This window comes from Macrotis lagotis, chromosome 1 (assembly GCF_037893015.1).
Source record: "Macrotis lagotis isolate mMagLag1 chromosome 1, bilby.v1.9.chrom.fasta, whole genome shotgun sequence".
Taxonomy (NCBI): Eukaryota; Metazoa; Chordata; class Mammalia; order Peramelemorphia; family Peramelidae; genus Macrotis; species Macrotis lagotis.
The window spans coordinates 460,931,877-460,948,399 of NC_133658.1; the positions used below are offsets into that span (position 1 = coordinate 460,931,877).

A 16,523-nucleotide genomic window follows, 5' to 3' on the forward strand; every position below is an offset into this window, starting at 1 on the left:
AGAAATTATGGTATTATGCATGGGGACAGGAATTGGTTTTATGATTTCACAGGTATGAGAATGTTCCAATGAGGAAACTCTACCAACAAAGGCGAGCACCATCTCTGTAACCTATAATCTTAAAAAGTGAATTGTACTGGATCACAAAGCCAGAATATGTCAGATGCAAGATTTAAACTAGGGTCTATCTATTACATCATATTTTCTCTCACAATATCTGTCATATGTGATAATTAATTATTATTACTTGGGAAGGAAGACCCTCATTTTTTTTTTAAAGTTTTTTTAGCCAGGCAAATGGGGTTAAGTGGCTTGCCCAAGGCCAAACAGCTGGGTAATTAAGTATCCAAGGCTGGATTTGAACTCAGATACTCCTGACTCCACTGTACCACCTAGCCACCCCTAGGAAGACCCTCTTTAGGCATATTTCTAGAAAACAATGTTTAAGTAACTTGCAAGTCTAAAATTCTATGATTCTCAAATCAAAGAATTCACTCTCAAATATCTGCTTCTCTCCTAAACTCTCATCTTCAATAATTGCAGCACCACTGGACCAGGCTTCTAATAATCCTGGGATCATCCTTGATTTTACCCTTTTGCCTTCATCCCATTATCCAATTAGTTGCCGAGTCGCCATATAAATCTAAGAGGGTCACTGATTTGTATTTCTCAAAAGGGCAATTTTATATTCTACTGCTATTGTACTCAAATTATTAAGACTTTTTAACACATCTGCATCTTGAATCTCAAACCAAATTATAAAATGGTCTGTACTGTCTGTTATGCCCAACAAATATTCAATATTTATTTTTGGAATGAATTAGCCTAGGAAGGGATAAACAGAAATTTTAAAATTTAATTTTAAAGAAATCAACTGAACTGACATAAAACATTATTTTTGTGAAATTCTTCAATTTTTAGATCACACATTCTATGGCCCAGATAAACTGGCCTTCCTCACAAATAACCTCTTCCTCACTTCCATCTTTTAGCATCCCTCCTTCTCTTTAAGTTCAGATCATACTGCTACATAAACCTTTCTTGATTCCCCCCAAGTACTGCTACCTCTCCCCTTTCAAACGAGAAAAGTCTCATATTGTGTGTATTTATATACACGCGTATATGCATATTCTCAGTTAAAATATAAGCACCTTGAGATCAAAGGCTGTTTTCATTTTTGTCAATGAATTCCTCCAACTCCCCCCCCCCAGTGTAGTACAATGTCTAGCCTAAGTATAGTAGAAGTTTGATTAAAAAAATGCTTTTTGAACAATTGCTGATTAACAAAAACCTGATCTCCAAAGTTCCTCATAGAAGGTCGTCTTCTGGTTCTAAATCATGACCTAATTTACATATATTTCATAGTAAATATTCATGATATAACCTAAGAAAATAGACAAATATCCTAAAGAACAAAACCTATTCTCCTCACTATGACTTCCTCCTCTGTAATGAGGATTGTGTGCAAAAGAAAGACTACTGAACTTGAAAGTCAAAAGACCTAGGCTTCACTCTCATATTTAATACCTAGTAGTTATAGGACTACAGGAGCATCACTTAACTTCTGAGATTCTTTGTCTATAAAATGGATATAATAAAAATAGTAATAATTGTACCAGTTAACTCTTATGGACACTGTAAGGAAGACATTGTAATACTACTGTATTTATATTAAATCTGTAAATATTTACATAAGTTTGAGTTATATTACTTCAGTATTTCTAAAGTTCTAAATTTAGGTATTTCCTTCACTAATGAAGTAAATATATATATACATACATGTATATAAATTTATTATTTCAATATTTCTAAAAATCTTGCTGTAAGTTGTTTCCTTCATCAATGGAGTACATTTACATAAATTCAAATTTACATAACTTTGAATTATTATTATTTTCATTTATTTTTCTAAATATCAGTGGAAGTTGGACATGAATTCTCAATGTAGATATGGCAGGCATGTTTATTTTTCTTTTAATTTAATTACCTGTTCCTCAGGCGATGTATTTTCATCTAAGTTATTCAGGGCATTTTCCACGCGGGCTAGTCTTCCAGATAGGGACAAAAGAAGGTTCACCACTTTGTCGAGGTCTCCAATGAACATCCTGAATTTGTCAAATTCATTTGGCTTGCAGACATCTTTCACGATGGCTTCCACCTCGTCCCCTAGAGCATTGTTGTTTTGAATGTCCTCCAATAGAGACTCTCTGGCTTCCCTTAGCACCTTCAGCTTTCGGCTGATGCTGTCAATGAGCTCCTGCTGTGGAAGGGTAAGAATGCATAAAATATGTTTAACCCACCCTTCCAAGAAGATGAAAACATTAGTTCAAACTAAAACAGAATCTGTGAATGTGTTAAAAGTTTACCTTTGCATTATTTAAAAAAAATGATTATGGGAAAGATAAAGACTAGCAGTTAAAATTCTCCTCCTCAGGGCGGCCAGGTGGTGCAATGGATAAAGCACCAACCCTGAAGTCAGGAGGACCTGGGTTCAAATCTGATCTCAGACACTTAATAATTACCTAGCTGTGTGGCCTAGGGCAAGGCACTTAACCCCATTTGCCTTGCAAAAATATTAAAAAAAAAAAAAGGAAAAAGAAAAAAAAATTCTCCTCCTCCTCCCTACTTCTTATACCTCCCACCAACTAACATTTCTATGACAACACAAGTGATAGATATCTCATTTGATTCTCACAAGAACCCTGTGATATGGGTGATGATACTTTTCCCATTTTACAAATGGAGACTAAAAAAGGTTGAGACTTACAAAGGTTATATATTTAGTGGCAGGAATCGTACTCAGGTCTTCCTGACATCAGTTCAGTGATTTATCTACTACTATACTACTTAGTTGTCATATTATCTATTCTTTTTATGAGTATGAAAAATCATAACTTCTAAAGATAGCAGCATCTACTCAAGTAGTGACAATGTGGTAAAGTGGAAAGAAAGTTATTTTTGAAGTCAAATCTACCTCTTAAGGTCAAATAAGATAATGAATGAAAAACACTGTGAATCTTTAGATGCTATAAATACACTATTTAGAATTATTTTAACTTTTTTTTAAAGCAAAACTATAGAGAACTCATGAATAATTGTTGAGTATTTCTGAGAATTCCAAATGAAACACGACTTAGGAATAAAAGTTATCTGGCAATACTATTGTTTTTCTTTATTTCATGGGTAGATCTCTTGTGGCAAATTTATGGGAGAAAAAAGACAAGGGATATATATGGAGGAAGTATACACATCAATGAAACCATATTATCCATTGAAGTATTAATCCCATTACTAAAGTTTCTAGCAAACCTATGAAAAGTAAAGACCAAAAAGAAGGATTTGAATGTACTTGGAAGCTATCTTTTAATGAAATCGCTTCTACTATTCAATTTTAAAATAATATTTAAGATTTTTAATGTTAAATTTTGCATTCAAAACCATGATAGAAATGAAAAGAAAAAACTACCACCTAACATTACAGTAAAATGATTAAATTGTTATTATAACTTTTTGAAGCAATACATGGGAAAATGTCAACACTCTGGACACTTTCAGATCTGTCTTTGTCTTGTTTCTGTGGCTGATGTTGTATGATGGATGACCAAAATATTTTCCACCTACAAACATTCATGATAGGTCGTTACTTGGAAAAGGTCAAAGATACTTCAGGTTCACAGATGGAAGGAAGGAGGGAAACAGAGCTATGGAGGTAACCAAACAACTCAAAGCCACTGGGTGAGTGACCTGCAAAGTTTAACCCTGAAAATCAGAAGACTATGGTCCCCCTTTTCAATCACCACATCCTGGGTCTCTGAGGTACTATGAGATTCTAATATATTAAATAAACAAATAAGAAATGCTAAATGAAAATAGATGTGACTATTAAGCTAAATAAAAGGCCAGATGCAAATTAAGCAAAGGAATAAGAAAAAAAAATCTGTTTCTCAAAATTCATTGAGGATTTAAAAACCTGTCTCACATATGGAGAAAAACCCAAAACATCTCAATATTTTTTTTCAAAATTGTAATTTTATTAAAATCAGCCCAGGCCAAGAGCAAACCACCTTTAAGTAATGAATATAAAACTGAATTCTATGTCCCTCCAAACTAGTAATTAATATTAGAAGAAATAATTAAAGGCAACAACTCCTTTTCTGTCTGTGGAAAATGTACCAGAATGAAAAAATAGCACGAGTGCTGTTCCTGGATATTGCCGGTGAAATATCTCTGAACCTCTATGGCTTCTAAGATGAAAATAAAAAATAATTCTTCAAGAAAATGGAAATAGAGCTCAAATGTGAAAAACCAAAAAGAAAAAGTGACTCCAAAGTCCTGAACCTAAAATCACAATGAGTAAAAAGGCACTCTTCCTTCAGGTTAAATCAGTATGTTGAAATACTCAGATTAAAATGGTAAGCAGTTTTATAGGACAGACATTCCTATTGAATGCTTATTCTGTAGAGTTTTTGCTCCTTAAATACACATGGAACTTCTAAATTACTTTAGATTAATCAGGTCTTATTTGCTCAGGATGCTTACACATTTCTCTCTTATTAGTTTCAGTGCTTTTGGGAGCTCACATGCCATGATCCATTCAAATCATGCATCTCAGCTTATCTTCCATCCTTTTCTGTCAGCAGCTACTTTTTTTTTTAAAATGCAGCCTGCATTAAATCAACTTCAAAATGCCATGGTTATAAATAGCACTTTGTTTTTCCCAAGTGCATATTGATTACTCAGGTAACACAGTATATGATAGAAAAGGAGAATTAAGAGTTTCTGCCCCTCTTGTCTGTTTCACTCCTAAACTGGGGGGAAACCTTCCAAAGCAAAGAATATATTTCAATGACCATATAGTGATGTCCTTAACCACTGGGCAATTCTTTAGTGTTCTCATTTCCACTTTAAAAAACACTGCTGGGGGGCGGGGCAGCTAGGTGGCACAGTGGATAGAGCACCAGCCCTGGAGTCAGGAGGACCTGAGTTCAAATCTTGTCTTTGACACTTAATAATTACCTAGCTGTGTGACTTTGGGCAAGTCACTTAACCCCATTGCCTTAAATTAATAAAAAATAAAATTTTAAAATAAAAAACACTGCCAGAAAGTATGAAAACATATAGTCATACTGGGGTGAAGTGTTTGAGAGGTAAATGACTTACAAATATGCCAGTGTTTGCATTATAAGACAAAACAACATTGCCATATATGGGCTTTTTAAAAAACTGTGCTACTGCTTTATTCAATTGCAACTTTCAAAATCAACCAATTTCTGTCCATGTGGCCTTTGAGACTTTTCTTTCTTACATTTGCCTGTGTGAAAAGAGTGGAAGTTTGATTTCAAATTAAAGGACTTTTCCATCTGAAAAAAAAAAAGACAAAACAACAGACCAAGATAAAGGGATTAGATGGTAGACTAGGGAAGGAAGGAGCAAGATAAAGGAAAGAAGCTAAGGAAGATGATTATAGTTGTAAAAAAACAAAGAAGGGACAGAGAAAGTGTGTGGATTTATAAGACTTGAATAAAAAAAAGCATGTAATAGGAAGAATCAGTACTTTTTAAGTAGGTTTAGCTTAATAGGGAATTGTGTAGATGAGCAATTTATACAGAGAAGGAAAAAAAAGGTCTAGTTTAGAGCAATGCTTCAGGTAGAATCCAGGAGAGGAAAAAACCTCATGAATAACTTGTTAGTTATTAAGGTAGTTCAATTTAATGGAAAGTACACTGGACCCAAGAAGGCAGAGAACTTGAGTTCAAATCTCAGTTAAGCCAAATCACTCCCTTCTACCCCCAATGCCTCAGTTTCCTCATTTGAAAAATAAGAGGATTGGACACAATAAGATCTGAGGTCTCTTTCAGCTCAAACTCTATATTCCTGTGAACTAGATAACTTCTAAGATTCCTGCAGTACAAAATCTTAAGATTCTAAGCTTAAGCCTAGAATTTAGTATTAGATTTTGGGTGACAAGAAAGAGGATGCTGCTTAAAACTAATAAAGGAAATAGCTCTTCTTAGAAGTAGATATTGAAGCTCTTAATCTGTCAAGAATAAAACTTGGAATTTCCATTAAAAAAACATTAAATAAGAAAGAAGTTTTTGAGCTTGTTTATTCTTTTGGTTTTTTTTTTTAAGGTAAGGAAAGACTAGAAGACTTACAGCTAGGAAGCGCCTGAGGCAAGATTTGAACTCAAGCCTTCCTGACTTCAAATCTAGTTTTCATCTTTCAGTGTTTAACAAATAAGGCACCAAAAAACTACTATTCATATCATACATATAAGAAAACTAGAAAATAATCTGATTTGCTGGCTTGCAAAGGACCTTTCCCACCAACAGGGTCATGATAACAGAAATACCTCTATGACAAATTATGACAAATGACAAAATTATGAAAATATCTTTGGAGAAACTAACTACTTTTTATTTTCTTAATCACAAAGTGAAATCCTAAAGAGAAAATCCATTTTCAGTGCCATGGCTGGCACACTGAAGCTGCTTACCAAATGTTTGCTGACTTAAATACATCAAAACACTTTTCTATCATAAATTTCATATTGTGTTTAAATCTGAAGCCCAGTACTAAATATACAATGAGTCTAACATAAACATAAGAGTTGTTCATGAATTTATGCTAACAGAATGAAAATAATTTTCAGAAACTAAGATTATCCCTTCCTTTTGTCTCCTAACTTGGTGATGCTGAAAGGTCACTAAGAAAATTGAAATGTGAGTGATAACACTGGGTGTTAAAGTTATGACATAAGCAGGATTTTCTGGGAGTTGTGGGTTGTTATTTCACTCTTATGCTTTCTATAAAAGATAATTCTAAAGCAGTGAGTCTATTCAAGTCAGGTATTAAGTGTCCAGAATTTTGAAGAATGTTAAATACAGATGAAACTCATGTGTGATGAAAGAAATGAGCCATGGGGAAAATACACGCTGTGATGGAGCCAGGAGGTCAAGTCAGGTCAGCTTCAAGCAAAGATTGAAAAAAAATCAATATAACTGATTTGGAACCAGCTTTCATCATTACATAATGGCAGGGAGGTCCTATGGCAACAATGCCCAACACTGGCATAGCTAAACTAACCTCAAGTGGCCTAACCATAAAGAGTTAAAGGTTTAAACTTCAAAGTACCACATACAAGGTGGACATCATACCACTGTGTTGACTGTAACAAATAAACAGGGTGCTACTGTCCGAGACCTAAGTCAAGAACCTCATTTCAAGATGTTACATAAAAACACGCAGTCCTTGAGCTCAATTTTTTGTGTTGTTGTTTTTTTCCCCCTCCTCTTATTTAGAATCTCATTCTACCTTCTTTTCTGATAGGTCATGGTCGAGTTCATCTTCAGAATCCTCTGCAATCTGCTGTTGTTGCTGCTGCTGTTCCTGCATGTCCTTCATTTTAATCAGAAGCTCAGCCTTGGGTGCAGATGTACTGTAGTAAGTGGAATTGGTTGTCAAGGAGATGGCAGATGGCATGCTCTGTTCTTCTTTCCTGATTTAAAAAGTCAAAACTTTAATTAGCTGACAGCCAGTGAAATGGATGTTTCCCCTCAATCCCGTCCCCTGAGTGATGACATGTACAGTAAATGTTGGCTTTAATGGGGGAGAGACATGAATGGGTCTGGAGATGAAGGGAAAAAGGGTCCCCCAGACCCCCAAAACCTGCCAATCATCAAAGTCTGTAAATGTATGTAATTAAAGAGAAATAAGTCAAATGTACAGCTGATTCCCCTATTTTTAATTGGTATTTCATTATAATTTAGAATTTAAATAAAATCTCAGATCGCTAGAATTAGAAGGAAACTTTGATTATCTAGTTCCAAACTTTCTCATTTTATATGAGAAAATTTGAAATTCTGGAAAATTAAATGACTATTCCAAGGTAATTCTACTTGTAGAAGTAATGAATGCTGGAGTTTGAAGGGAGTTGAGAAAAGTAGGTATTGACAGGGACAAAACTGAACAGTAACTTTGAGGAAGGCCCTTTAAGTGTTGATTTGATCTAACCTGGAATATTTTATGGAAAAACAAAGACAAGAATCACTAAAGAGAAGAAGACATGGAAGACTGAGCTGAACTGGCAGAGAATACTCAAACTTGATGAAATCATAGTTCTGCTAAGTTAAAAATTTTTTCAACCTATAAACCCAATGAATGAAACCTAACACATGTTGGTAAACAGGCCTAGTTTTTTTAAAAATGTATAGTCCATATAGTATAGATCTTTTTAAAAAAAAATAATTCCATCTAAAATTAGTTTTTAATTTCAAAATTTCTAAAAGCTAACAGAGCTAAGCAGTCACAGGCATAACAGAAACTAAGAAATAAGCATTTCTGGCAGAAAAACCAAATGAGTTGTTTTTGGATTCTCTTGGAAAGTAATATCCATGGATAACACAAGTGGCAGGGTAAGCAGGCCCCCTGTTATCACCAGTTGGTAGAATTCACATGGTAACTCATAGTCACTACAGTGATTGCTACAGTACAAAGGAAAAAAGTCGATAAATGTTAATTAAATACTCACCTCCATTTTTCAGTAGAGGAAATCGAGGCACACAGAGGTAAAGACAGCCCAGAGTTTATATAGTTAGTGAATGTCTGAGCCTGGATTTGAATTCATGGATGCTGGACCTATAAAATTTGGGGATGATCTAAATCCTAAACCTAACCTGCCCTGGGCCTGAAGTCACATATTACTTTTAGAACACTCCAACAGGAGATCATATAACAAATAAGGACAAATATTGCTGGTGTCCGAAAACACGATTAAAAAGCAAGAAAAATAAACAGATATGCTTATCATTAGTGGTATCATATTCCCGCTCATCCCTCCTCTCTTATTAGCTCTGGTTGTAAGGAAATCATTCTCTGTAGAATCCCTGACTGAATTTTTTATTATTAAATAATTAGTGTTGTAAAAATATTTAAACATTAGTGGTTTTTCAGGACTTTCCAAATTTTGTCTTTACATTGATCAACATTTATTTATGTCCACTCGGAATAAAGAAAATCTAGTACTCTGTGCTCAATCTATTAAAAGTCTCTTATTTGGTTCCAATTTTTACAAGTGTTTGTGATAGAGGAAATAAAGAGAAATCATGTTTCAAAAAACAAAACCCCTACATTTATAAATGCCTTTATATTCCACTGATTTTTCAGATCAGGAAAATGAAATTCAGAGGAATTATTTGTCCAATTAATAAACCTTGCCAGACTAACACTGGAATCTATTTCTCTTGATTCCAGAAATACTCTTTTTTTCCCCATAAGGAAAGGGACCAGGTAAACCCTGTACAAAGGTAATGGAAAATTAAATAATCGTAATAATAATAATCTTAAAATTCCTCAAGATTTCATCTCTTATAGCAATGATTAATAAACAGCAGCCCCAGTGTTTTCACTGGGTAGAGGGAAGCCTCTTCTTAGAAGCTCTATTAACCAACTTTTGTAAATGGATCTTACCTTGCCTGGTTCAATTCACTGGTATCCTACAAAAGGACAAATTAGTCTCAAGTCTTTCTATATAAATGGGAAGACGAATCAGAGGTAGAATACTATGATTTTTCCATTTTCAAAGATTTAAAATTTACAATTTACCAACCAACCAGAAAAGTACATATATAAAAATCACTTTAAAAACCCTCAGTTTTCTCTACTCACCTATGAAGGGGGAAAAAAGTATTAGGAGTACTGCTATAAATCAAATGATTTAAGTTATTGAGTATTTTTCTACACTCCTATCCACACATCTCTGCCAAACCCAAAAGCCAACATTTCTCAAGGATGAAGGTTAGCCCTTGGCTTCACTTCTGAAATTTAATGAAGTGTATCAAAAAGTGATGACAACCACCCTATTGGCCTTCAACAAAAACTATATGAGATCCAAACCAGTTATCACAAAATATAAGAGAAAAAATTCCTAGGACCAACATTGCACCATCAACAAAGGGAGCCATAGAATGACTATCGAAGTCTACTCACTTTTCTTCTGTAATTTTGGGAGATGGAATCTTTGGAAGCAGCTTTCTACGTTGCTGTGCCTCTTCTAAGAGATGTTCATCTTTAGGGAAGATTCCCTCCATTAGGTCCATGGTAGTTTTTATTTTCACATTGGGATCCAGAATATCTGCCAAAGACTTATCCTTTCCTACAATTTCCCGGGCTAGTTCTTCTGACTTCAAATCTTCCAGTGTCTTCTCTTTGGCCTTCATGTAGCTGACAACAGGGGTAGATGTATCGCTGTCTTTCAAGTTGTACCCCAAGGCTTCAGCTGGTTCTGAGTCAGACACTCTGGTTTTATTCTCAGCCTCCGGCTCCACACCCTGCCTGGTATAGGCACAAAAGCGTGAGTAGGACTGCTCAGAGGTGCTTAGCGTCTTGATTTGGTCTTTTTCCAAACCACTGGGCAAAGCAGGAGGTTCCATGGTACTCCCAAAGTTCTGTCGACTCTCTTTCTCTGCATGGCTTTCAGAGTGGACAATTTTGATGGGGACCATCTTCACCGTAGTGTTGTTATCTATGACCCTTTCAATTCTGAAAAAGAGAAAAGTAAACTTTCTTAAAATATGAACTATCATTGGGCATAGAACAAGAATTGAGTTCAGAATCCTCTACCCTTTTGCTCTAAAACCTGTAGGTTTATCCTACATTTGCAATTTGGACTTTAGATTTAGTCTTCAGGATCCTCTGCCTTCCAAAATCTGTGCCAAATATACCAGGCATGCTAATGTTTGTATAATGCTATGAGAGCTATCAACTATTCTTTCTACAAACCATGGTTTCTGAGGTAATAAATGACTTAAAGTCTTTTAAACTCCTCACAAAAGGCACATGTTTAATTTGTTTTTTAAAAAAAGGGTTCTTAGTAGAAAAGTCTGGATTTGTACAGAAGTGGGGGGGGGAGGGGAGAGGGAAGGGGAGAGGGAAGGAGAGAGGGATAATGGGAGAGAAAGAATAACTATGTCTGTTCAAAAGAGGATTGTTTTATCCGTGCCATCCTACAGTTGGGATGCCCTTGGAATATGTTGAAGCCATTTGTATGAAAAACAATACAGATGTATTCCATCAAGACAAGAGAAGCTGTAATTAAAAAAAAAAATTTTAAATGCCTGATAAACAACAGCTTAGTTTGCTAGATTACAAGGAGCCCTACAAGTTCTGAAAGGAAAAAAAAATCAGGACCAGATGCACAGAATTTGTTTCAAGCTCAGGGAGCTGAGAAACTACTGCCATAATTTTGTGGGTTTGATACATTCAAGAACCAGTGAAGCTCCTTTGCTGTAATTTAAAATATCTGTTTCTCATCTTTTCAATTGTGACTAAAGGACACCGGCAGCTTCTCTCACTGTATGTATGGGTGTGGTCCATAAGGCAAAATTTATTTGTTCTGAAGTTTTCTCCTTTTCTCTCATTAACAGCAAATCACTGAGGACGTAATTTTTTTTGAGTTATGTGTTAATATATTACCATCGATTGCCATGCCCTTCCCAAACATACAAATCATCTGTGTTTCTTCTCCTTTCAGCCTAACTGACTGGTACACTTGAATAAGATAGACAAGAAAAAGGAAAAGAAAAAAAAAAACAAAACCCTATATTCTATCCAGTCAAAAACTTTCATATAGATCTCATACTCATCACTCCTTATTTCAATTCATCTGGAATATAGAAAATCTGAATTTATACAGATCTATCTCCTTCATTTTCCTGGTCTATAAAATAAGGCTGAGATAAATGATCTTTACAATCACTAAAAACAGACCTGGGCCTGGAACCTGCCTTCTCTAGACTCCAAGAATATTCCTCCCTTCACCCCCCCCCTCACCCCAAAACAAGGGAAGGGGAAGTGAGCAGGAAAATGCCAAATTAGGGGTTGGGATAAACCAAAAAATCCTTAATAATTCAAATCTTTTATAGCAATGCTTTTCTATTTTTTATGTATTTATTCATTCATTCATTTTCATGACTACTTAAAGTAGTTTTAAGTTATGTTTCTTTCCTAAAAATGATTAGTCTTTCATACTAAAAGTTATTTTTAATCTAAAGTAAAAAAATATAGTTTAAATTTTTTTTTTTATTGGCTTAGTTCTTACCTTGCAAAAATCTCCAAATCCCGGGAAATGATTTTAAGCTTTTGCTTTCAGCTAAGTCTTAAATCCATTCCCAAACATCACAGCTATCTTTAAAAACTGACAGCCTACTCCAAGGTAACCTTTTACCTTACAACAGCCTAACCCCCATCCTTAAACAATTCAACTCACTCTAATCACACCTTTTTATCAGGAGTCCTTCAAGATCAAATGCCTTTCTAGACCTGTTTAACTACATTACCAAATAAAAAAGATAGAAAGTAAATAATGCAAGGAGAACAAATCACAGTTGAGAGTATGCTATAAGAATTATTAATATTCTTAAAGAGGGAAAAATACCAACTTTATACTTTTGCTTTATAGGAAAAGATACATGTATTCTACAATAAAGGATAGTAAAGATCTAGGTACTAAATAATTTAATTTGCTTTGACACTACATTATAAGCTAGTATTGAACAGACTTGTTCATATGAACCACATCTCTAATATTTGGCTTAAAAAAATAATGGTTAAGATGGATCATTCTGATATTGCACTGAAACTGATGATATATCTAAAGTATATAGGGTGAATTCTTTTGGGAAGACATTATATATATTACATGTATATATGCTTTTCCATATGCACATACACACACATATACAAACACATAAGAATCATGAAGCATGAGAAGATATGCAAAAGTAGTTAATCTCTAACAGTGTGTAAGGAATAACCACATAGATGAGATCATGGATATGCTTAAATGACAAAATAAAACTCCCTAGGTATCTTAAAAATGAATTTTAAAATCAACACATAATAAAGCCCAATTTGGAAAGAATTGTTTTTTCCATCAAAAAAAGAAATGAATCTATAAATAAACAATGCATTAACAAACATGTTTTAGTAAAGGGAGTAAATGTGATAAAAGTAGAAACATCAAAGACATATTTTTCCAAATACAATTTTTCAGTAAGAAATCAAATGGAAAAAATAATTATCATTATTAAAATAAATCAAATTGGGAGATAAGAATTAAAATACTGAATGACTTTGTGCCAAAAAAAAAAATTCCCTGCCAGAAGCATCACCTTCGAAAATGAAATACAGCAATAATGTACTCAATACAGGATTGACCCATTTAAAAAGATGAGTAGGATTTACCTTTACCACTTATTTTCAACCAGCCCTTTATATTTAAGGTTCCAAAATTTTTTTAATTTATTTTGGGTTTTTTCCCCCTAAATAAATGAACAAAAAGCCATGCAACAATAGAGGAAGCATATGATAAAATTAACCCCACTGAGAATCTTAACAAAACATTGATTTGACCAGCATTGTAAAGCTTCATACTACACAAATAAATATATTTACCCTATAAACAAATTTTCAAAGCAGCAAGACTTCTGGGCAGTGAGGTGGCACAATGGATAATGACAATGACAACAACAGCTCTTTTGTCTCAATTTTCTCATCTGTAAAATGGGGATATAAGAGCAACTACCTCCCAAGGTGGTTCTAAATCAAATGAGATGACAGTAGCTGTAAAGTGTTTAGCAGTGCTATAAAAAACTATTATTGTTATTAACTTAGCACATGCCTTCAGACAAGACAAAAGCACAGATCTTCACTCTAGGCCACTAAGAATACTGCAGTCTAATCCAAAATGGAATCATTTCTATCAGACATTCACATATCATGATATCTAATATATATTACAGGCAGTTCCCAATTAATGCAAATAATGAATGCCTGAAGTAGTCATATGTATTTAGAGTTGCATCATTTTAACTATAATAACATAATACATGGTAATTAGCTCCAGACCAATGGAAATATGCATCATGAATCTGAATAATATGACCAAAGCAATCAGCAGAACCTAGCTATAAATGCTATCCTTTAATGTGTCCTCTTCACAATGACTCTGTGGTATATTTCAATATCAATCTTCTTTCTTATAAGAAGGATCAAATAAGTTATTTTTAAATGTGAACAATGGTTCAAGAGAATAAATAAAATTCTCTATTATTTTTATAGACCAGATGATGAAATGTATATCTATCATCCAAAGAAGAATATGGCAAAATTTGGGGAGGCATAACAGCCCTTGGCTATAGGGTGATATTTTTTAAAAAATAATTTTAAAAAAATCATAATTCTAAACTACCATTTACATTATAGAGGTACTGTAATCCATAGTTAGATGAAGTTCCCACACAAGCAAAATAATAACTTCTTAGAGTACTGAAGTAATATTATCTTTCTATAGATATAATGGTTGACTACTTTTTTCAGAAATTCATGCAATTGAAATTTTTGAACTTCCTATCTGATGATGGGGCATTTTATTTACCATCAATTTACTGCAAAGTACCTTACTATAAGGTTTGGCACTGGCACTGATGAATCAGAAAAGTATCTCCTTTGCTCTGATAAAAAGATGTATATTGTTCTGGTTCTTTGGGTAGGTGGTTCTGAAAAGAATATGTTTCTAAAATGATTACTGTGGTAATGGTAATAATGCATCAAGACCTTAAGACATCACATTTTTTCCTAAAGTCCCCAGTGATTTTATTAAACATGGTACAGGAACCTTTACTGAGCTTTGTGTTGTTGTTCTCTTGCTTTGAGTCACATCTGAGTTTTTGTGACCCTGTTTGGCATTTTCTTGCTAAGAGTTGGATAAAATGGTTGTAATATGTGTGTTAATGATACAATGTTACCATCACCACTATATAATTACCTTGCTGAGTTCTCATCCTGGACCAGCAACGGAGGTTTATCGGTCAGTTTTTGTGGAGCAAACTGAGGTGAAGGAGACCGAGACGATTCCATTGCAGATTTTGGAAGACTATGGAATTTTGAAGGCAAAACAGCTTCAGGTTTAAGATTTGATGTTTCTTCATTTAATATATGCCGGCAGTCATTCTCTGCAGAAGCTGATTGCAGAGAATCCTCTGGCTGAACACTAATAAGTGTTTCACTGAATGTGGAAGGACTCTGGGGAAGGGTTGGAGGATTCACATACACATCAGGAGAATTAGGGGACTGAGACTGAACAGGCCTACTGAGTATTGCTAGTAGGTATTCAGAGGAGCTCCCAACAGAGGATGTGGAACAGTCCTGACGTCTGTATTTATTGGTGTCTCGTTTGGGTGGGGGCGGTCTTTGTGGCGCAGGCCCTCGTCTTTTGCTGAATGATGCTGAATCTATCCACCAGGAGTCTTCTTCTCTGCCTTGTGAGGAAGGACTGACACTGTCGTTCTTAGCGTGAGCTTCTGAACAGGCTTGAGGGGGCACGTCAGAACCTTGAGTCTCTTCCTTTTCGTTTTCTTCTGAATATCTGTAATCACTAGGCAATGTTCCAGACCTGCCTCGGCTCTCTTGTGATAAAACCAGAGGCTCTCTAGAGTGAGATGACTCAGTGGATTTTGATTTGCTGCTTAGATTTTGATCTAATGGATCTCTTTTTTCTCTTGGATTTTCTTCCTGTTGTCCTGTATCTGCTGGCCTAAAATCAAAAGTAAAATAATCATTAGCAAACTACTCTCTTCTATATCATCTCCCACATATTATCACACATGCGATTATAACTTTCAGATAGTATTTGCCAATAATAATTGCTCTGACCCACTTAAAGGATTAAAACCTAGCCCCCCCATTCCTAATTTAATGTGATGAATCAAAACTATGTACCAGACTACAATGTCATGCAATGCAAAAATTTTATATAACTTAAAACATTCATTCTACCTTTTTTTAACTTTCTGGGAACAAAATTTAAATTTCTGTGAAAAAAATTCCAACTGAAAAAATGTAACTCAACGGGAAGTTTTTAAAGAATTCATATTTGGTGACCTATCAAAACTATTTATTAAAAAATATGAAACAGTTCCTTGGAAGATTCTAGTCTCTTCCCCAAGATGTAAATGAACAAAATCAACTTACTAATAGAACTTATAAACTTAGTAATATTCTAATATTGGGGGATGGGGGTAAACAATTGAAAAGGTACCATTTTAACAAGTACATTTGCATCCCTATACATGCATGCTCATATATATGTGCCCATGTTTGTCATGGATGATGAGTCAGCTAACTAATTTTCATCAAATCATCAACTATCAATAAGTAGACCGTGTCTCTGTTGACATTTCTGCTACTTATTGTTCTTTTATAGCCTCTTCAAACTGGGGGAAAAAAACCAAACACTGAACGTCCTTTTAGAGCTTTTGATTCCTGAGACTTTCTACTAATTTAATTTGTTGTGTAGTTGTTACTGTTGCTCTAGTTTTAAGTAAAACAGTTTGATTTAAGAATTTGCTATAAGGAGAGCATCTCTAGATGAAAAACAAAGCTTTGCTACAGATCACAGCTAAGAACTAATTGGCCAGCAATGGAATTTTTCTGTTTTTAGACATTAGCCATGAATACTCATGCAA

General features: G+C 34.5%; 1 protein-coding gene across 5 annotated transcripts in view; it reads right to left on the reverse strand.

Moving 5' to 3' along the window:
- The window catches only part of SHROOM2 (shroom family member 2), a 270,900-nt gene that overhangs the window by 24,722 nt on the left and 229,655 nt on the right, over positions 1-16,523 (reverse strand). For all 5 annotated transcript variants that reach the window (XM_074213591.1, XM_074213590.1, XM_074213589.1 and 2 more), the window contains 4 exons: positions 14,825-15,592; positions 9,988-10,539; positions 7,315-7,498; positions 1,988-2,260 (listed from right to left, as the gene is read on the reverse strand). In XM_074213591.1, coding sequence (XP_074069692.1) covers positions 1,988-2,260; positions 7,315-7,498; positions 9,988-10,539; positions 14,825-15,592 — 1,777 coding nt within the window. The remainder of the gene's footprint in view (positions 1-1,987; positions 2,261-7,314; positions 7,499-9,987; positions 10,540-14,824; positions 15,593-16,523) is intronic.